This window comes from Dermacentor andersoni, chromosome 6 (genome assembly GCF_023375885.2).
Source record: "Dermacentor andersoni chromosome 6, qqDerAnde1_hic_scaffold, whole genome shotgun sequence".
NCBI lineage: Eukaryota > Metazoa > Arthropoda > Arachnida > Ixodida > Ixodidae > Dermacentor > Dermacentor andersoni.
The window spans coordinates 13,268,628-13,291,317 of NC_092819.1; the positions used below are offsets into that span (position 1 = coordinate 13,268,628).

General features: G+C 45.1%; 1 protein-coding gene across 1 annotated transcript in view; it reads right to left on the reverse strand.

Moving 5' to 3' along the window:
• Positions 1 to 5,847: 5,847 nt before the first annotated feature.
• jeb (low-density lipoprotein receptor domain-containing jelly belly protein) overlaps positions 5,848 to 22,690 on the reverse strand; it is a 233,816-nt gene continuing 216,973 nt past the window's right edge. Inside the window, exon 3 of the mRNA XM_050169882.3 lies at positions 5,848 to 6,566. Within this exon, the coding sequence (XP_050025839.1) occupies positions 6,504 to 6,566 (63 nt within the window). The 3' untranslated portion in view covers positions 5,848 to 6,503. The remainder of the gene's footprint in view (positions 6,567 to 22,690) is intronic.

Here is a 22,690-nt window from a genome sequence, read left to right on the forward strand (position 1 = left end):
GCCGAGATTGTCACAAAAGCGGCTTGAGTGGCGCTTCTTCATCCTGAAAGCGCGTGTCGCGCTTCCGACACCTTCGACTCGTTAAGTTCGCAAGTCGCACTACGTGTCAACCCTGACGAGCTTATGGAGAGAATGAACGCTCAGCTTGTGCTTGGTTTTCCCCTGGCACTTCAAGCACGCTCAGGTTCAGTTACCTACGGGTGCTTAGTAGCATTATCACATTTGCTTCACTCGCACACGTTTAGAGTTTCCCGTTCTTTCTATGCCAACGCGAACTATCTTCTAGTGGCTCACGGTCAAGGAAAGTGAGAAGGAAAAATCACTACACACCGCTGATGCAGGACTCAGTTTAATCCCGAGAAATAGGGTATCCGTGCGGCAGACCGGAACCAGTCAACAACTGCCTAGTTTCTCCAAGTGCGATAGCGAACAAGTGACTCGAAGCGCGTTAGGGGAATTTCCAGGGGTGCTTCCCTCACGTGGGATGAGCCAGTCGTCCACAGGGCCAGTTAAACCCGCGTTTTAAAGCAGTCATTTTGCCTGTGTTTCGAGTGGTGCGTCTGTCTCGGGTAGAGTGTGGGGCATATGTATGTATACATATATATGTATATATATCTATGTATGTATATATATATACTCCTCTGTGTACAGGCATGTACAAGAACGTAGTTTGCACAACCCGCATGTATTGCATACGTATTTACAAGTAAGACGGAACGAAATAACAGAGATGACAACCAAGAAGCGAAGTACGCGTACAGTGGCCCAACGGTGTCTGTAGCGTCCTGCGTGTGGCGCAAGGCAGTGCGCGCATATTGAGGGAATTTGTGCAGTGTCAAATGAAGAGGCCTCGGGCGGGATCGCTTTTTGTTGCGGAACAACAATGAAAGATGCAATGTGGAATAAAGATCTTTCTTGGTTCATTGGATATTATATATATATATATATATATATATATATATATATATATATATATATATAGTAGGCAAAGAGGGATTTTTCAGGCTACCTTTCAAACGTAAAGAACTTGAGTGGTGCTTACATATATATATATATATATATATATATATATATATATATATATATATATATATATATATATACATACATACATATATATATATAAATATATATATATATATATATATATATATATATATATATATATATATATATATATAATATATATATATATATATATATATATATATATATATATATATATAGGGATGCGACTTAATGCTTGGTCAAGAAAAGAAAGAGCAGTTATTGAAAATCCCGTAGTTTGAACTCATGCTCGTGCAAGGACTCAGGACTGAAAAAAAAAAAAACGCACAATATAAGTTTTGTAACACACTCGTACAAAACTTAGTGGGAGGTCCTGCCCGAAAATTAAAGGGAGACACTGAGTTGCTTGACAAACAATAGCGCATTTTGGAGCCCTTAAGCAACGGATAATATGGTTCGTTGCTAGTGCTCGAAGAGGCCAGACAAAACGGCCACTAAGGGCTCATATCTGGCTTTGAAGGGCTCACCAATGAATGGGAGAAAAGGAGGTTGGCTAAGTCACAACGCAGACAAATTGGACCAGGCAAATGTTAGGTTCACTCAAAAAGAGGGGCCCAGTCGTGATTAGCGGCTGCGGGAAGCATGGGCTATATGCGGATATGAAGGAGAGCTGAACACATGGGCTCTGCCACAAAGGACAGTCGCGGAGGGTCGTGTCGAAGGTACAGGAGTGATGGAAAAGCCCGGTGATTCAACGGGCGACTTTTCCTCTTTGTGGTAGGGATAGGGTCACCCGATACGAAAGATTATGGCGCTTTGCCTCCCGGTCGGTTCGAACAAGCGATGACTTTTTGTCTTAGCACCACCGTTGTGTCCTCCTGGACTGGTGTAGATAACGGAGGGGTTTTAGTGTTTCCGTAACGGTGATGGTAGTGCGGGAGCTTTAGAAGTGCACTGTACAAGAAATAGAAAAGAAGTAACAAAGAAAGTACCAATCAAGGTTAACCACGCTTGAAGGAGTCTCATCCTGAGTTGAGCGCTCAGGCGACAAGGCTTGCGTCTGCCAGGGCCTAGGCAAGCTCTTTTGTGGAAGCGTTGGCACTGGCCTGTGACTTCACCTTGTTTTTGTCTAGCCCTTTTTTGTCTAGCCCTTTGTTTTGTCTTCACCTTTTTTGTCTCAGCCCAACGGGCTGAGAGTCAGTCACTCTAACAGTCTGATAATGCGACGGAACCAAACGGAAAAGGCCGATCCAAATGTTGCACAATAGCATACGTAGAACACGTGCCTTTCTTTGGCCGCGTCTGCTCTGCAGTTTTTTTCTTCGATGAATCAATACCTCAGGTATGTGCGAGCGTGCCTAATTAGCATGAAAGAAAAAAATCACGAGAAGTCTTTAACCACATTGAGATGGTGAGAAGTTATATCGGTCGATAGTATGCACTTGGCTAGGAATGTAATTTGCAATCTCAGACTACGTTAGGCGACACCACAGCTGCCACGAACACTAAATTATTTTTTGGTTGACTGCAACCACCTGGGGAGGTTTTAATTGGGAGCGCGAAGTTGGCCCTGATATTTTCATGCACTATGGCACTAATCGTAATTGATGCTCTAGCTACTTGCCGAAGAAATCTCAAGATTGCACAGACCCCGGATCTGCAAGTCTGTAGCACTTTATATAATAGCAGTGGGTCATAACATCCATCAGCAGATGCCTATTGGCCGTGGAAGGAAGGATGCATTCCTTTTTCAGAATGACGGAATGTCACATAGATATTTTCAACTGAGACTCGTAGGAAAGAAAACAAAGAGCATTGTTAATATTCTAGCTTAATGTATTTCGGAGTTTTGTTGGAGTCAGCATGAAATGGCTGGTATTTGAGGGCATCACAATGAGCACGATGCTCGTTGGGCTAAGTCCATGCCCAGTGTCTTGCACTAACGTTTGCGCTTTATTGGTTAGCTTTTAGCGCGGGGATTTGATTGACGATCCGTTATTAAATGAAAAGGTGATCGTGCAAAAGGAGTAGGAGGCTTCGCCATACTTGGTTTTGTCAAGCTCCAGAAATGGTGGAGGGTTCAACTCGGAAGCACCATGCTCTATCGTATCTCGTGACTCACGGGTTGGGGCGGCAAGACACAGGGGAAGGTGCGTCCAGTTCTGCGTATTTCGTTCGAGGTGTCTTATTGTGCGGTTACTTAATTTAGTTTTAAAATTCTGCTTGTTCCACGCAGTCTCGGGGCTAAAAACACACGCGACCAGAGTAGAAAAATAAGCTCAACCATGCACGACAAAGAAACGGACCAAAGAACGGCGGCACACGTCTTGGATTGTCAACGACGAATTCTATCACGTTCTTTCAAAAAAGTTTCGAAGTGGAGGCGACAAGCGGGATAGGGCCTGCTCAGTGGAATGTGCCCGAGCTTCGCTCGTTCTCGGATCGCTTTAGCAGTATTTTATTTTTTTTTTCGTATCGAAGGCGATGCTGAAGCACGAAGAGTACTTCATGAGCCGCATCTGAACCAGGCGACGGTTCTGGAGCTCTCTGAACTGGTTCATTGAAACAAGTCACCCCGCCTTGCTATTTATCTTCTTAATATTTCTGTTACCCATGGGAAAAGTCATCGCTCAAAATGTCTGTATACTCTATGACATGTCCCCTGTTTCTTCTATAGTGTTTTGCTGATTGCACCTATTCCTGTACTCATATATTTCTTGTGGTCTATAATAGTTCCTAATTTTGGCAGAATCTGTATAATCTTATGCTTAATGGACGAAATCACATTGAAATTGTCTTATTTATACCTCTCGGTTACTTAACAGCCTCATTAAAGATGCAACTGGTAGGCTTTGAGTACGTAGACAAATAACCAGAAAAATCATTACATCCGTTCTTCTACAATTAACTTACATATGATGCGTGGCTTTTAAGGAGAATATTGACTTACGATGAGTTTGATTATTGGCTTGTGCTGATGAATACACGAGCTAGTGACATTGTGATACTTCAGTGAGTGTGCTTAAGTGCCTCCCTATGGGAGCCAGACTCACGGTAGTTAGCCATACACAAGTATGCGTTAAACTCTCGTAGCAAGACCCACGATGGCATTAAACAAACGAGTATGTGAAACCAATAACCTCCAAAGATACAGTTTTATATGACACCTCTTTTACAACATCCGAAGGGCAAATTAAGCAACTGGACCGTCACCTTACGCTTAGTTGAGCCTGAAGTGGACGCTCCATTTAACAGTAGCGCTACCTTCAATGAGAAATTAACAGGACAGGTAACCACCAACTGCAGCTTTCAGATAGCTTGCCATGTCACTGTGGACCAATATTGCTCGCGCTACTCCGCGCCCTGCGGACGCTTCAACGACTACGTTTTGTTCCCCAAAGCTTTGTTCTCACCTGTACCCAATGTTAATGGCGATGAAACCAGCAAAACTTCAGTTTATTTCGAGCATAATTATTTGTTGTGCTATTGTTCTCAGTCACCACTCCTAAGATGCGTCTGTTGACTCCGCTGACCGGAAGCGGCACGCTGTTCACAGCAGGATTGCAGCAGCTCTCCAGTGGCGTTAAGAATGAGGAAAAAGCTATAATTGCCATTAGGGAGGGCTGAGACATACTCCTGAACGGCATGTTGGCCTGTCACTTTTTAATTCGACTCGCTGGCAATCTATTGCGAGTCGTTATACTTCACCAATAGGCTTTGTTTAAGACAGTACTTCAGTACAAGAAAGTTGTTGTCTATCATGTCTTTCTACCCTTAGACCTGTTCAAATAACGACACAGAAACTGCACAAGAGTGGAACGACGCACTATCCCAATATTACATTCGAGAACGTCCTATGACAGCCACACTGGATATAATTTAATACGCCAGTGCAGCGCAGCCTCCTGGTGACATCATGTTGGCTAGGCTGCTCTTGTACGTCATCTGAAGAAGCTCGTATCCCTTGTTGCTTACAATGCGAGGTAACATGAAATGTTCCATAGCCAAACCATCGATCGCTAATCTGTGGTGGTGGCGGTGGTGTTGCAACTGGAGGTATTGGCCTGGCGTGCTTAGCCGGCAATTATTCCGCCTGAGTATTTATTATGGGCGCCTGTGGAATCTGTGAACCAAAATCTAAAGAAGCTAGGGCACAAAAAACGCATGTCGAACCTTTATCAGAATGAATCCCACAATAATATGCCGTCAAACAGCTCAACGACATGTAGGGACTTTCGCAATGTAGTAACCTCGGGCCAACCAGTCACTTCCGCGTACGTGTGCCCAGGCACGTGAACTCTTAAACTAACACGACGTAGTGCTTTGTAGCATTTATTTGACTAGTTATCTTTTCTTTTAGTCATTCCGATAGGGTATCTTGCTGTCTTAGCGCAGGCTTACAGAGAAAAAGAAATTAGATTGACAGCTAACGTTTACAAACAACACTGATCATACTATGTTATATCAGGTGAATCGGCTCCAGCAGTGTACATCTAGATTCACCATTGGTAGCGTGAAAAAAAAAAAAAAAACACTGAAACGTCATCGAATTTGAAATATTTAACAGCAATGCGGAATTTACGAGTAAAAACAATTTCGTGTGCGCTTTAATATCTCGAATGTTCAAGCTAAACAAGCTGGGAATTTTCAGTTTGGTTGCAATGCTCTTTGGAAGCAAGTTTTTCCCCCGAGACATGCATAATTTCTTCTGATCGCACGGAAACAGTCTGCATAGCGTGCACTCGGTGCGGGCGATTAAAATCACATAGCGTCTTGTGTGAACCGCAAACGTTGAAGAGCCACACAAATGATGAAACGAACAGCTAAACTCACGACAACTACTACGCGCATGCACTCAAGCAGCGCATAATTAATTTATTACCTTCTAAGAGCAAGCACACTGACAGAGGAGGACCAGAAATGACTTTTTGAAACGGTTACTTTCGTGCGTCGCCATAGGATACAGTGCGGTGCTTCAATGCAAGAAGCTTTAGGACGTTTTGCGCTGCTTATAACGTTAATACGCTGAACAGCGACGTAACGTGAAAACAGCAGTAATAGTTTGTGCGCCGGATTTTAATTTTTTTTTCGCCACCTTCCTTTCATTCGGCCAATCCAGCTCGCGTTGAAACTGATGCCCTTAGAGAAGAGCCGTTCAAGACAAGGGTCGAACCGCCTGGCACTTTTCCGGCTCAAAGAGCGAGCGAAGCCACCGGTTGAACGTGCATCGCCAGGGGGCGAGTCGTCCTCGCGTCGGGTCGGGATGCTGTTCTCCGGAACGGGGGAACGAACGGCGGTGGGCTGTCTCGTCACACGGGGGGGCAAAGCTCGAATCCGGGGAGGCGCGCCGGCCACCGCGTCACCCGAAAGGAGACGGTGCGGCGAGGACTGCTGCTGCTCGGCGTGGCCTCTCCAGGCACGACCTCGAACCCGCCGGGCGTTGCGTTGACCTTTGGTCGGGCGAACTCGGCCTGATGCGGGCGGAGCGCTGGTGTTCAGTAGCGGCCCCGGGCCCACCTTAGCAGTGCGTCTGCTAGCACGTCCAGGTGAGCCTTTGTCTGTGCATCGAGGAGAAGAGGAACGGGAGGGGTAGAAAAAGACAGAGGGGTGGCTTCAGTAAGCGAAATTTGTGCGCGAAACATACGGTCACAAAGCAGAGACACTTGGTAGAAAAGACGACCATTACGGCTCTGCGCTGGTAATTTGTAGGAAAAAGCTATTTGCTGTCATGAGCCCGTGCTCGGCATTTAGAGAGATAATAAAAGGAACAAAGACAGAAAATTATCCAAGGGTGCTCCAAGTTGGCTGGCATTAAATTGAGGAAGGGAGAAGGACGTCGGAAATATTAGAAACCAGGAAATCTGTGCGCACAATCAGCGATAGAACGCTAACTAACATTGCAAAAGGTGGCCGTGTAGCCGAGCTACCTTTCATGGTGCTTTAGCGGCCTTCTGAATGGAAAACGCGACTCCTATGAGTCACGTTTCTCTTCGTCCAAGTAGAAGAAATGATGAACTCATATCCGGCTGAAGATTAAGGGGCGATTCGCCTTCGAGAAGGCGACATATAACAAGCAAATTTAACTACTAGAGGTACCACTGTTTGGTGTGCTGCTTTTAGGTATCTAAAGTGCACTGACTCTTCGCGCTTTCGATTTTTTTGCGAGAACAAAAAGTTCAGTACAACCCGCGCGATGAAGTAATGGCCGAGCATCAAGGTAGGGCGTCTATTAGCCCAATGCACAGGTACTATGCGTGCAGTGTGAGCAGCTTTGCTCACACGGACACGATGCGCACATCATTTGGGACTTTCTGCTTTGGCTGAGTGGATATTCTGCTACTGCTCAATTAAGTGGCCATGGCTTCTTCTACCGCGCGCGGCGGCCGCAATTCGTTGCGGGCGGAATAAGAAAACGCTCCGGTAATTATATTTAGCTGCACGTTTCAAAACGCCAAATGGCCAATATTATGGCGGAGCCTCCAAGTTCGCTGTCTTTTATGGTCCCGGTCGGTGTTGTTTTTGGACTCCAGACATCATGAATAAACCAATCATGATCAGTATACGTTGCAGTAGTTTATCCAGAGTGGAATAATTAAGGGAAACTCAGGTTTCATCATGTCTTTTAGCCCAGAGGCCTCAAAAGGTTTACGAAGAGCGAGGAGGGCAGAATCATTATCGCTAAGAGACACTGACACCGCTCAGTTTATATATAGGCTTTTTTTTTATTTCAGTGGTTACACTCTCAGGAAAATCATTGCTCAACTACAACCGGACAACTTTACTGTAGCCCTCCTTTGACTCAGCAGACGGGCATTGCACTGGCGCAAATAAAATATTCAGTTAATTAACCAAATTTAAACAGATTGTTTCGCAGGGTTTATCCTTAAAACTCTTTCTTGTTCCCATGTGTTTAAGTGACTCGGGGAATTCGACGTTGAATACCAGAATGTGCTGGGGTACAGCGACGACACAGAATTACTTCTTTCTAAAGAGTGTAGGGAAGTGAACAGCATAAACAAGCGATGTATGTTGTAGGCTGAACGAGACGTACGCACCACAAACGCCGCGCTTTGTTCCGCTGCCAATGTTCCATCGTGTTTTTGGTCAGATGCCACATACTCACTGGCACTAGCTTACGGCGATATGTGCCAGCACCTGCGCAAAACGTCTCCGAGGCTACAGGTCACAGCCTATTCTGCATGTGTCATGTGTGGTCACCACTAGCTGCGACTCGCTTTACTTAAAAAGAAAACAATATTCAAATCTAACGCGCATGTTTGATTTTTTGTGAAGGGGTTAATTAAATGATGTACAACTAACAGTGATGTATACAATTATGGTAAATTTTGTTATATGGAAGCGCTGTAATCTATGATACATACATACATACATACATACATACATACATACATACATACATACATACATACATACATACATACATACATACATACATACATACATACATACATACATACATACATACATACATACATGCGCACATGGTCTTCAAAGTTAAATTGTAATTTCATAAACACATTATGGCTAGCCACTCAAAATCCGTTTTGCACAGGTGGTTTATGCGGTTTAGCGGACACAATTTGTGAGACAAATTATAGTGGCCCAAGACATTTTTAAGAAAAACATCTTGATTAATTTTCTTGCTGTCGCTATTGTAGTATATGGGCGCTATAACTTAAAACTATCCCAAAATTTTCTATTCCAATTCTGCAATCAGCCCACCGTGATTGGTCAAAAGCTTTTTTGGACCACCCCCCCTTCACCTGTCTGTCACACAACGTCACGAAAACCGCGATAGCTCCCCATCTGATATTCAACTCAATTCAGCTTTATTCAACATCTGTCAGATGTTTGGAGCACGGAAAAAAAGCCTGAAAAGGCATTTTGACGTGTACAGTATGAGGTGTACACACTGATTATGCATAATTTGACCGAACAAAACAAAAATAGTTGTTTCTCATTCGACGCCTTTTTGCTGTTAGCCCTTGGCTATTGGTCAAAAGTTTTCGGGCTGCACCAACTTCATCTGCCTGTCACGTGACGTCACAAAACCGCGATAACTCACTCAGTCAAAGTGACGTGTAAGCGTTAAAGATGCGTTAATATGCCGAACAAAACTGAATTTTCTTCTGAATGGCCACCGGCTGCCCCGTTCCGAAAGGAATAAAAGATGGCTGCCGCCTATCGCTCCGGCACTGGCTACTCGCCCCTGCCGGAGAGCATGGGCTCATTTGCGTGTAATAAACTTTTTGTGTGGCTGTGTAACGTCTTCGAGAATTTGCGGCACGTTTACGACCTCGTTTTGCCACCTCTTCTTTGCTGAGGATCCGTTTTAGCGTCATTCTAAAGCTTCCGTTGCATGCCGCCGCGATTGTCGGCTAGTCACCGCAAGTTAAGTAACAGAAAGCGGACCAAGCGCAGACGCCGGCACCACCCTCTTCAACCGGTTATCGATATTCGATGCAGTGGCTCGGCTCCATCGAATCCCTCTCTAGTTGAGCATGCTCCTCGCCTCTTGTGAGCCAATTAGATAAGACAAGTCACTCAGTGCAGGCAATGTTATTCGTTTTTCAAGCAAACAAAAGTGACCTCCTATGAACTAGGGGAGCATTAGATTGGTTTGTTCAGACAACCCTGCGGGTGACCTCCCGATGCTTGCGTCGGCGGTTACGCAAATTTGACGTCAGAAGATTGGATAAAAACATATTGGAATAGTTTTACGTTATACGGCCCATGTTTACATTTGAAACTTGGTGAGAATCCTAAATTTCACTTTGATTCTGCTGGAGTGCTTCTGCTTCGGGATGTTTACTATGAAACTTGACACTCGTTCACCTAATTACTCACTCAGGGACATGGAAACTAAAGCTGCTGTGAAATGACGGACATACATGTTCCGTATAGTTTCGTTTCTTGACACCTAACAACTGGTCAGTTGATATCGTGCTTTTTGTACTGTAGATTTTGTAACTGATTCAGAGTGGATTCGCACTTTCATGCAGCTTCTTGAACTTTCCTTGAGTCTGCTAGGTAAACCTGGTGTTCTGTCATTATTAAAGGCTGTCGGAAAGCAGGAAACCAGAGATAGTTCCTACATGTCCACATAGATTGCGTTAGCACACAGAGCAGTTCACTGGTTCTCTTGTCGCAATATTTTGCTGTTCAGCTCATTTAGACTATCAGAAAGCCTGTACGAAAAAAAAAAAAACGTACGTCATGACGCACGAGAAGAAAAAGTTCCTAGCAATTCGTAACAAGAGTCGACAAAGAGGCACTGGGAAAACTCGAAAATAATATATGCATCATGGCCTTCGTCGGCGAGTCGTGATAGAATCTTGCCCTATAAAAATTTTGAGTAAATGTTATACGCCGCTACTTTCCATTACGTAGTTATGGAAATGCGCAGTGGAACATTCGTTTCATAAATGTCTAGCACAAATGGGTCATACGTTTTAATTTGGAAATACGCTTTGTCGCGATCTAAATGATGACAAAGCGCTGCTGCGGCGAGAAGCTCATCGTGATAGCTGCGTTACGGCTCTCCTTTATTCTCCGATGGCAGCGTCTCCCAGAGGACGAGGGGACCAAGGTCTTATGGAGCTGCTAATGAACTCAAACTTGGCATATTTCATGAGCGAGGAGTGGATTTACTCGGATAGAATCTACACGTGCGGAAAATATTGGCGCCAGGGAGAATATACATGAATGACCATATTCGCAGCAAAGGAAGAAAGAGGAGACAGAATATATGCGTAATCTCCCGCTTATATATATAAAAAAGAGAGATCGGGTGACTTTGCATGTCTCCCTGCACTGCGTATTATATATTCGTCACGGAAAAAATATAAAATATTGCCTAAAGGAAGCTCATCTTTCTTTGGCATGTCGCCTATTAAACCGCAAACGAGGCTAATGTCGTTGAAAGTTGGAGCAAGCGATGGAAAACATGAGATATGCGACGTCGAGTGACTGGAAGAGTATTGAGTATAGGGCAAATGGTTGTAGTCGATATTCATATATAGACCAACGTGAAAGAAATGGAGTTGGACAGGTTTTGTAACGTGCAGAGCCCATGTGCGTTGGTCTTCAGAGCAACAGAGTGGCTGCCGAGGGAAGGCAAACGCTTTCGAGGACGACAGAGGAGATTAGCTGGAGGGATGAGATTAGGAAACCTTGCCCGCATGAGGTGGAGTCAGGGGACACTGGACTGGGGACGACGTACCTTGGAGAGCCCTTCATCCTGCAGTGGACATAAAAGAGTATTATGATGATGATGATGAAGGAGATGATTCAGTTATTTAGTGGTTGTGCTGAGAGTCGGGGGCTCCGGCCTACCGCGCACTTATTATTACAGTGTCAGAGTTTCTGAGGTTACTTTCTCCTGTTCAGAACGCCAAGACATCTGAAAGCTTGCTGGCAAGTAAACGGCCCAAAATAGTAGCTCGTTACTGCAGACGGAGCTTTTTCTCCCGACAGCTCGGAACTTGTAATGAAGGCTGCACTCCCTTGAGTCGACCCTTTTACAGGTCGGCTGTTGTTTTGACGCACGCGTACAATGCGGTGCGAATAGTTTCTGTGTTAATTTTTGTTTCCGTAAGAGAATGCCTCCACATCCCGAGGGACGAATATGCTCGGAATGGAGAGAACTTTGCATCTCTCGGGAAACGACATCGAAGGGGATGATGCAGCTCCTCTGAATCTTCTTCCTCCCAAGTGTGCGAAAGCTGAATTAAAAGAAATGCTTTTAAATGGGCAAAACTCTTCTTTTTTGAACAACCGTATTTTCTTATTTGTCATAACTTTATCGCAAGACTCGTAGGAAATCGTTTCTTATTGACTTACGCATTCACTTTTCCACATTTCTTTCCTTATTTGCTGCTGCAGAATGCAAGTGCGCAGCGTCGCTTTGCTGCCCAATGATTGCTAGCCAGAGGCGCTCACCAGCGAGCACTGAAAGCAGTGAATATCAGTGACAATAAAATCAATAGCGTTCTTGAAAAGGAGGTCACGGTCTAGGTACCTATCTGTGACAGCGTAACTAATCACAGTCGGAATATGATCGGACAAAAAACGAGTGACTGAAATATTTGAAGAACAGAGCTGTCCGAATGTAGACACCACCTTAAAGAGTGCGTCGTAGTGAAATATTAAACTGATGCCTTCAGGGAACAAAATAAGCAGAAATTCAAGACATTGAGAGTGATTGAAGCAAACCATGAAATTGCAGATATACATGAAACCGATCGATCGATGATCGATCGAGCGATCGATCAATCAATCAATCAATCAATCAATCAATCAATCAATCAATCAATCAATCAATCAATCAATCAATCAATCAATCAATCAATCAATCAATCCGATCCAAATATTTATTAAGTACTGAAAATTTGTTTTGATGTAGGCAAGAGACGATTGAAAATATTTGTGAGGTAGCAACATGAAAAACAAAAACACAGAAACAAGATACGCGTTGAGTACAATTGGAGAGAGAAAAGTATGCCGCGCTTTGTGCGCTAGCTGAAACAACGCTGATAAAAACAGTATCGCAGGCAGTGAGCAGACGCCCTGTTACCCGTGAGAAGTTGCTTATTCTCCCTAAAACATGCGAACATGAAGAGGAGCTTCCACATCAGTGGAAGCCTTATTCCTTATTGAGGGTATTATGTTGGCAGCCAAGAACCTTGAAATTATTCGGCAGTGTCTATGTGTTCGTTTTGCTGACAAACCTTCGAGGTGTGCTAACAAAGGAACTTTGCAGTAGAAACACGAGTACGTCTCTGCACGTCGGCGTTCTTGCGTCAAGCGGGATAGGCCTTTTGATGACAGGTCTGTTCTTTCCTCTTCCCCTCCCCTAGTGTAGAGTAGCTAACCGGGCGCGTCCTTGGTTAACCTCTCTACCTTTCCCTCTTCGTTTCTCTCTCTCTCTATTGATAACAAACGAGGGCGCAATGCTGCGCAACTACCTACCCACCGAGGTGAAAGTCATTCAGGCCTCATGACCTTCAGCTGCAACCAAGTTGCGTCTGCCCAAGAGGCTGCTCTATCAACCTGCAGATCCAGAAAACCTACAGAGCCAGCACGTGTTTTGCAACTTTTGAGCTTAATAAATAGACTGCTAACTTGTCACCGCATTCAAACCCTGTACAATTTAGGCTGAACATTCTTGTTTGCTTCCTAACATAAAAAAAAGAAAAGAAGAAAGAAAAACGTGTATGCGTTACACATTACGACAATCATGACATCATATTGATGCAGCGGCAGGGCTGTGGAAGCAAGACAAAAACAAATAAAAAAGATGACTTTACTGGCATAAATTTTCTCGAGAGACAAGATTATTACATTTTAAATATCTGAACACATGTGTTGAAGTTCTTAAAGTGTACTTGGCAAAGATCATTGTTGATAGCGGCAAACGGCATCAGAAGGACGTGATCACTGATCCACCATAGTGAGTACTAACGGCGAGACTGCCTCGTTAAGCAAGCTGACGTGCAAACAACCTAAGTGATTTACTTTTTACTGAACCTGATAGTCAAAAAGTGACTGAACCAAGAGAATATTTGCCAGATAACGCATCGAATGATAGAGCATATCGGTGGACAACTTTTTTTTGCGTGTGTAAAATTATTTTTTTTTCTCCTGGATTTATAAGGTTTGGAAGATTAATTCATGGCTAAGTTACAAAAGGTCAATCCTCAGTAAACCGCAACTTTTCTGGAAAACTAGCTTTACTGCACACTCATCTACCATTAACAAAAGAACTTGTGTTATTGGAGGAGAAGCTTTTAGCGAGTCTCTAATGAATGCAAAGTCACGTGATCGCGCTGTAGCGTATACTGACTTGCCAAGCAATGAATTGCGATTGAAAAAAAGTAAGACTTTGTAGCGCGGTTGATAGAGGGCACGAAAGGCAAGGATGACTGATTGGGACGCGAGAGAAGGCGTGGGGAAGGTGTAATTCTAGCACATCTAAATTTTCCGCGATGAAGCCGCTTCGATGAGCATGTGGTACATATAACTCGAAATACATTTAGCCCATTCGCACGACGAGTGCCATCCCCTTCGAGAAATCAGTCAAAGACCTGCGCGGCACACAGCATTTTCACGAGAACGATCTGAACCTTCCGCCGTGCGTCGACGGCGAGCTGCGGCTTGTGCTGCTTTCTGTACAGCGGTCTGCTGAGGCCGATGTTTCCTGGTTGCAGCCGCGCGCGTAGATCTATGATTCGCTTCTTCAGCAGCTGTTCGTACCTTGCTAGGAGGCGCCATAACGTGTATCGAAGAGTAAACACAAGTATCCAGACTACGTGGCGCGTACGTCTCATCTCTTGACCCATGTCACGGTACGCTGACGGGACGTTCACTTAAGGGATCGCCAGGCGTTTGTGCGCAGGCGCGAGTAAAAGCGGGCGCGAGAGAGAAATTGTGAGGGCTTTTGCTTCTTGAATATATGACTCTGCCTAGGCACTACGGAGGAGGTTTCTTAGCGCGTGTTGTATACAGGCGTTTGTCCCTAGGCGTGCTGGCATTGCGGAGTGGGATCCACTTTGTTTACGCTCGGACACTGGCTGCCAGAGCGCTAAAATAGGTGAAGCAGTGGGAATTGACGCCCGATTTGGCGACCGCTGTGTCGTACAGACTATCTCACACTTGCGGCGCTTGTGCTGAGTCAGTCGTGGAGGATCATAGCTTTATCACGCCTTACAGCGATGTACCTTGTAAATAACATCACAGATGTCTCTGTGGGAGCAGTAGCGACCACAGTAGAGCCCGGGCCGCATATATTGAATATCTAGAAGGCCTTAGCAACCGCGGTCGAACGCAAGTGGCTGACAGGCCACCCGTGACGATGACTGACTCAGCACCAGTGCCGCAGGCGTAAGAAAGTCTGTCCGACGTACCTTCAGAGGCAAAGTCCTGACTGGTGTTGCAGAAGTCGCGAGGCACGGTAGTGCTGAACTTAGCGTCACAAGTTGTAAGTAACTGTATTTATTCAATCGTGTTTTTACTAACGTGTCATTATTTCGCATTATTGACGGCGCCTCCAGGACACCAAAGCGGCAACGGGGACACCAACGCTAGAACCCGGACTGGCCCGTGGGTTAGGGTTCGCCGATGCCTGCGCGTGCCAGGGGCGTATAACATCGGCTGTCCGCTATCGTGGACCGCCTATTTTTTATGCGCACAACCCGTGGCACGCTTCGGCCTCCGCGGCCCCAAGCCACGGGCCGCCATGCTTACAGCTTTGATCCCCCCGCAACCCCTTTGGTGCCCTGGAGATCCTGCATCGCCTGTTTTATTATAACCTCAGGTGCTCTCCACCGGTTACATGTGCCCTCCTGTAGCTGTGCTTGCAAAGAATCCAATCTATCATCGCGACGAAAACAGCGACCAGTGACTTATACAACACCAGTCAGAACCTTGCCCCTTGAGATACAGCAATCACGAAACGAGGCGTCCGTGCCCACTGCCTCAGAGCGCGGGCAGCCAGCGGCGGAACGTAAACAAACTCGACCGCACTTCGCAATGCCGACATGTCTAGGGGACAAACGCATACGACACGCGCTGAAAAACCTCCTCTGTATTGCCTAGGCAGAGTCATATATTCAAGGAGCAAAAGCCCCCACATTTTCTCATTCACGCCTGCTCTTACTCGCGCCTGCGCACAAACGGCTGGCGATCCCTCAAATGAACATCTTGTCGATACGTTGCTGTTGACGGCGATGATGATAATAATGGTTTATTGGCATCCCCTTCGAAGTGGAGCGGTGACAAATAGTCACCTAGCCTGCTTGGGTTAACCCATAGAGTTTCATATTAGTATACCTAGAGGCAAATCTGGCGCTGCGATCGTTCAACCATCATGGGAATGATGGGAAGTACAGGCTTCGGATTGGCATTCTATTGACTGGCGAACTAGTGTACAAGTATTTTTTGGCAGTTTTGGTTTCGCTCCAAGCGCAATTGCTACAACCTGCAGTTGGACAGTGCAACGCAAAGGTCTTTGCCTTTGTTATGTTGCTCGGAGTGGCGATAGCGCGCTGGGCCAGCGACTGGGACGATGCTTGTGTCGCGGTGTGGCGTCGAAGCCGTGACGAGAAAGCGGCGGCATCGTAAACGTTGAAAGAACATGTTTTGAGCGTTTGGACCTTTGTTTGTTAAGTGTGTTAGGTTGGCACTGTAGCGTTACGTGCTTTATGAAACTTCAGAATAGGACAAAGAAGGCACTACTGATACAAGACATATACAGTTGTACTTCTAGTGGCTTGACAATCAAATTTTATTGAGGGCTTCATTATGTGCTCATTTATGTGCTCATTGAAATGCGTGTTTTAGAACTTTGAGAACACAAACTTACTTGTGGTAGGAAAGATAGCTGCTTCCTAGCTGTAGTCTAGTGTCGCACCAATGGGTACCCGCAAAGCCACGCTGTAACGCTTCGGAAGCGGTACGCCAATATAAAATATGATGCAGCATACTCGAAGGAGGCCACTAGCGTCCTAGCTAGCACTGCAGCAGATGTGCTTAAAAGTACTTGAAGGCGTTCAGCAATCGTGACAGCCGACGCAACCTTTCGAAAGAGCGAGAGAGTTCGCAAGTGCCTGTCGTCTGCGAGAAAAGTCTCGCGTTTGCAGCGAGCAGGCGTCGTAGCAGACGACACTTGTAGCATTCCTCTCAAGGGCGCAACGCTTTGTCACAATACAACATTTTTATTTCCAGAAATACATGATGAGTATTTTTGTATAAGTACTTGCACGGTTGTTTTGCTGTTGAAAAAATGAATAAATAATTATTCTTTGGCGTTAAATTGGGAACAGAATCGCACAAGTATGCATACCCTGGTGTGTCCTGGTGACAAACCATAGTAAACCATGCTTCCATCTCAAAGTCATACAAAGTTTATGCAGCGTGTTATACATTATATAACATACTGCAGAAATAGAATTAGATTTTACGCGATAATATTTGAGTATAGCTTTGTTTACTGCGCCAGAAACAAACGCCACTAGTCTAAAGACCGAAGTCAATCCGAAGCCTGTACTTCCAATCATTCCCATGTAGGTTGAGGCAACGCGCATGAGAACCCCCGTAGACACTAGCGCCACATTTCCCTCTAGGGTATTTTTAGAAACTTTATGGGTTAACCAAGTCCAGCTACATGCAATATGGAACTACTATATGCAACTTCTACATGTCGGGACACCTGGTGGAATATAACGGAACTGAAATGCAAAGTTTGTACGTATCGACGCTATGCGGCGCGCATGTCACATCGCGTATCAAGTGGGACGATATGGTGCTATGATGATAATGATTGAATAGCATTCCCTTTGAAACGGGAAGGTGACAAAAAACCGCCTAGCCTGTGTGTATTAATCAGCTGTGCCATACATGTTTTTCATTACTTCAATATCTATACACCTGCATAATCTTTTTCCTCCTCCAGACTTCTCTATCCCCCTTGTACCGCTATCTGTGCAACTGTTACATTGCGTGCTACCTGGTGTAATAATATGCAGCTGCAGTGCAAATGGCGCACGTATAGACGCTACCAGGCACGCATCTCACATAGCCAGGCAAGTGGCACGATACGACGCTATTGATGATGATGATGATGATAATTTATTGGCCTTACCTTTGAAACGCGGCGGTGGCATAGTCACCTAGCCAACTTGATTTAAACAGGTACACAATATGTATATTTTTTTCTGGCATTCTTGTATACATCTCCTTGAACTTTTTCTTCTTCAAACAGTCTTTAACTGCGTTGTAGCGCTACCTGTGCGTTGCTATACAGCGCTCTACCTGGTGTAATAATATCAATTGCAATGCAAAATTGCACGCATCACTGCTACTCGGCGCGCATGTTACATCGCGTGTCTCCTATTGCCCTATAAATGCCCTATATATAAATATATATATAAATGCCCTATAAATGCGCTAGGACGGATTTATAGGGCATTTTACCGCTGCATGCAAGCAAGCGCTGGCGTAGCTAAGTGGTAGAGTAGCGGGTTACCACGCAAGCGGCCCCGGGATCGATCCCGGCGTGAACGAAATGAATGCGGAATAAGCGACAAATGGCTTTACTGCGGTTCATGTTATCGTGCTGCCATTAGCGAATAAGAAAGATATCGCCTATTAAGATGCTTGGATTTCATAAGAATTGTCATGCATGATACGATTTTACTCTTTTATTGAATAAAATTTCTGGTGGTGGAGGCAGCCAAGTATGTACTGCTGAAAGAGATGAAGCGAAAATGGCAGTGAACACACCGCAGACATGGACAATCTGAGGTTTACTCGCGCTCACGAACACATTCACAATGATCGTGCTCACTCGCAGGAGCAACGCAAGCAGAGATCGAATTACACGGGTCCCCCCAGGTATGGTTCACCTCATGTGCAATCTCTTCCCCGTATTTGTCTGTTGTAATGGCTGTGCCGCAGATTCACGACGTACAGACCCGCGTACTTCAAGACTGCAATAGTTGCATCACAGCGACGCCGCATGCAAGTCTGGCAGAGGCAAGCTGTCGTTCAAGATTGCCCGAAAAGAAAGAGGAACCGACGATATATTTATGCAGAATTTTATTTCGCAAGGCATCTACGTAAAACAAAAAATCATCTCAAATATATTATGTTACATTATTTACCTTTTTTGCATAGCTGCGCCGAAAGAAAGGTTTAGGATGTAACTGAGAAGAAAAATGAAATTATTGTAATGACGATGTATGGTGGGAACCATTTCTGCGGCCGCTACAAAGTGCTGTTGTGGGACCTCCATTGCTCTAAGTAAGCGCCTTTGACGTCGAACATCTTAAGACAGCGTTAAATGGCTGTGGCAGTGCTAGGATGCAGAAAAGAAGAAGAAAAAAGACGGTCAGTTGATGGCGACAGCGAACCATCAAGTTGTGTGCTGACATCCCCTCGGTATGAGTGTCAAAGAGGGAGGATGGAGGGAGAACGTGATCAGTCCACGGCACTGGCGACAAACCCAGGAACAGGGCAAGTTGCGTGCACCAAAGGGCGAGCAGCGGATAAAATTGGCAAATGATAATGGAAGCTCCATTAAAAAGTTTCGTCCGTAGCGGCGTTGCTTAAGGACAGCTGACTTGCGACGTCTTCTTACACCCAGTTCCTCCGGGCACCCCGATGTGAGCGTTGGGTTGAAGCCCAGGCAAACCCCCCTGACGTTTTCCGAGCACATGCAATGACAAAGGGTAGAGAGGTACGGGAAGGAGGCCAGGCGTGAGAGGGGCGGGGCATTATAGCGAACTTGCTCCCGCGTGCCATTGCTTTGTGCTTGCCTTTACTTCGAAGCTCAGGTCTCGACAGCATAATTGAGCTCCTTTGTAGCCCCGGCGGCTCCTTCGCCTCTGGACGGCGTTGCGAAATGGTGAATGTATATGCAAAAACCAGGAGCAGGACAGATTACTTTAATAAGCAAAAGCAATGGAAGCAATACAGCAATGGGTGTGTGGCTTTAAGCGAAGGGTGCAAGCAGCAAGGAACAAACTGCTCTCGCTTGAAACACGCTTGCGATAGAGACTCAAGGACCTAACATTGCTTTTATGCGGCAGCACTTTTCAGACTCAGTACCGACATTCAGGAGTAATAATATTTAAAAAGAAAGGTTGTCTTGGAACTGTGCATTGGAAGGCTAGGATGTAGAAATAACTAGCGAAGGCACAAGAAAGCCAGTGCTCTTGTTCGCAAACGTTGCTCCATGATGGTAACACCCTTCCAAAACGAGCTTTGTGGGACGCTAACCAAGCGAAATACAAGTAATTTTTTGTCTCTTTGTTTCTTATGCATATCGATGTCGTCCTACAAGTCGTGATTTACTTTGGAAGCACTCACGTTGCGGCACTGGAGATTGGGAAACTAAATTACACTCCAAGCACACGTTGTGGGCTCGGTCTTTAACAAAAGTTACTGAAAGAATCTTTTAATTTGAAAGATCATGTTTAACAAACTTGCACTGCCAACGTACGTAGACGGGAGGAGTGTGCGCGGGAAGTAAGTAGGGAAGTGGCGATGAGGGGGTTGGGGAGAGGTGCATAACACAAAGGTTAAACCGAACGCAAGTCTGTCGTAATTGGTGTCATTTGCATGTCACCGTCAAGTATACCTTCTCATGCGATAAATATAGCTCGCGATTGAAGGACAATATTTCGATGCTAAAGCCTGACATCATACCTCTACACGATTTTGCTCTGAATTACCACAAAACGTAAGTTTGTCTTATAATCTAATCAAATTCAAGTAGCACCAACCATGCCTCTTACCGATGTAATGAACATATCTCGTATAATCCATGACGTAATTTTATTAAGTCTCCACGACCAGCACCGGTGAGGACCAGAATTTCATATAGGTGGCGCGAACGCCAAGCAAATTTGAAGTTGCTTATCGAGTTACATCTATTGCATTTCCTCAACGAATGAATAGCGAGAAAGCGAGTGCTTGACGTCAGATACACTTTGATACCTCAGGGAACATATGGACATCTGGGAATGGTTTGAAAAGAGTGAACAGCAGCGTGTCTTGCGAGAGCATGGTCTGCGCTCGCTGCCTGATCTCGAAGGCCACGGTAGTACACGTGCGCTCCAATTTCTTACATGGGACTATAGTCGCGAGGGAAACAGTGGCTGGAAAAACAAAACGAAGGAAATATACACCGAAGGACCAGAGCACTCGCTATCACATTTAATTTTTTGAGCGGTGTATTTTCACAGTTAGGGAAGTATAGAAAGAAAAGAAATTATAGCCAAATCTGATACTCTGGCAGCGTCTTTACAGACGTCACAGTGTGTACAAATACTTCTTATGCTGTTATGATGTGGTGTCTCCAATTTCATTCGGAATTACTGACGAAGGGTGAAATATTTCATGAAATAATGAAAAGCATAAGAACGTGGTTCCAAATACATTAACCCTTAACCTTTTCGTTTCTCAGGGACGTCTGCGAGCTAGAAGATCTTTTTTTGAATACGGATTGGTGAGCAGCGGTAAAGCACCTAAATAGTTCCGTTTCTGCGCTTATGCAGAAGTAAGATAGTCATGGCTGCAACCTTCCTAAGCCTACTTTCGCTCACGTTAATGAATTTTGCTCCCGACAGGCAGCATCAGCTAAGTAAAAAATAGCACAAGCGGTATTGTACGCTAGAGACACCGATAGTCCCAGTTCCGAGACAGATACCTATTCAACCTTTTTCAAAAGCTTATTCTGAGACATCAATTGATCTAAAGATTTCTGCTGAAAGCGTCGCATACAAGATTATCTGTTGACCACTGTGGTGTTTCAGCAACTACCACATTCTGCTGCTGGGCATGAGCTTCTGAACACGGTGAGCCAGCGGATACAACTTTTGGCGGCGTCCACGGCGGTGAGATGCACGTAATTTTCTGTACTGACCTTCCGGTGAACATTAAAGAGCACCGGACGATCAAAATTAGTCGAAGGCGTCCGTCCTAGCGTCTCTAAGTAAAAGTACGTCAGTTTACCCAATTAATTGATTAATTAATTAATTGTTCAAATAATTTACTAATGAATTAATTTGTTGATCATCCAGACGCCAGCCAGCCGTCTGAACTGCGCCGCTACGACACCTCAACATTCAATGTGGGCTAGAATGAATAGAGCATCTTATGGATGGGAAACAAACACGGGCGCTGAACGAATTGTTGAAACCGCTCGCTTCAATCTCTCTGCCTAAAGTCGATAGGGCAATCTGGCTGTCACTGTGCTGTGTTCTTTGGTCTCGAAACAAGGGCTTTGCTGTACCACAGAGAGAGTGACGAACGGGAAAGAAGAAAAGCAGGGAGATTTATCAGAACAGAAAAAAACCAGTTTGATACTCTACACTTGGGAACGGTGGAGCGATAGAGAGAGAAAGAGCACGACACACATTCACAGCTGGTCACTATCCTGACAGCACAGGATCAGGTGGTGCTGCACAACGAATGCAATAAAACGAATGACTGGGTGCTAGAGTCTGTATTGAAGTGAAGCAGTGCTAACGCTATGTACACTGCCATGACCCTGAATGCGTTTGTTTCAGTTAGACTGATTCCATTGTTAGGTCTCCGCAATTAACACTCTGGCCTTGTACTTCTGTGCTTGCTAGACGCCTTATCACAATATCAGCAACAACACTTCTCCAGAAAACGCCGTAGGAATGCAGCAGCTTAATTACCCTCATAGATGCCTCAGGAGGACAACATTAATTTAAAGAGATTGAATGAAACGTTACGAAAGCGCACATGCCGAAATAATAATGTACTTGAACTTATCTTGCTATGTCTTTGAGACAGTTTCTGCCTTACAGCACTGCCACTATCACTATCCAATGGTACAATGCCTTAGCGCATGCGCTGCCGCATTATCGCTTCCCACCACCTTTTCGTGCTGTCACGAGAGGACGAAATTTTTCATTCTCCTAGTGTCCTAACTTGTTGGATACGTTGGATACGTCGTTGCCGAGATGGTATAGACGAGGCGAAGCTGAAGTATAGACGAGGCGAAGCTGAAGCTTGAAGAGATCTCGAGCGCCGCCAGAAGGACCACTCATGATTGTATGTAACAGGGTAAAGTAATGATGTCATCATGTGCCCCTCCTCTCTGGACGTGCTTTTTCTGACGGCCTTCGGC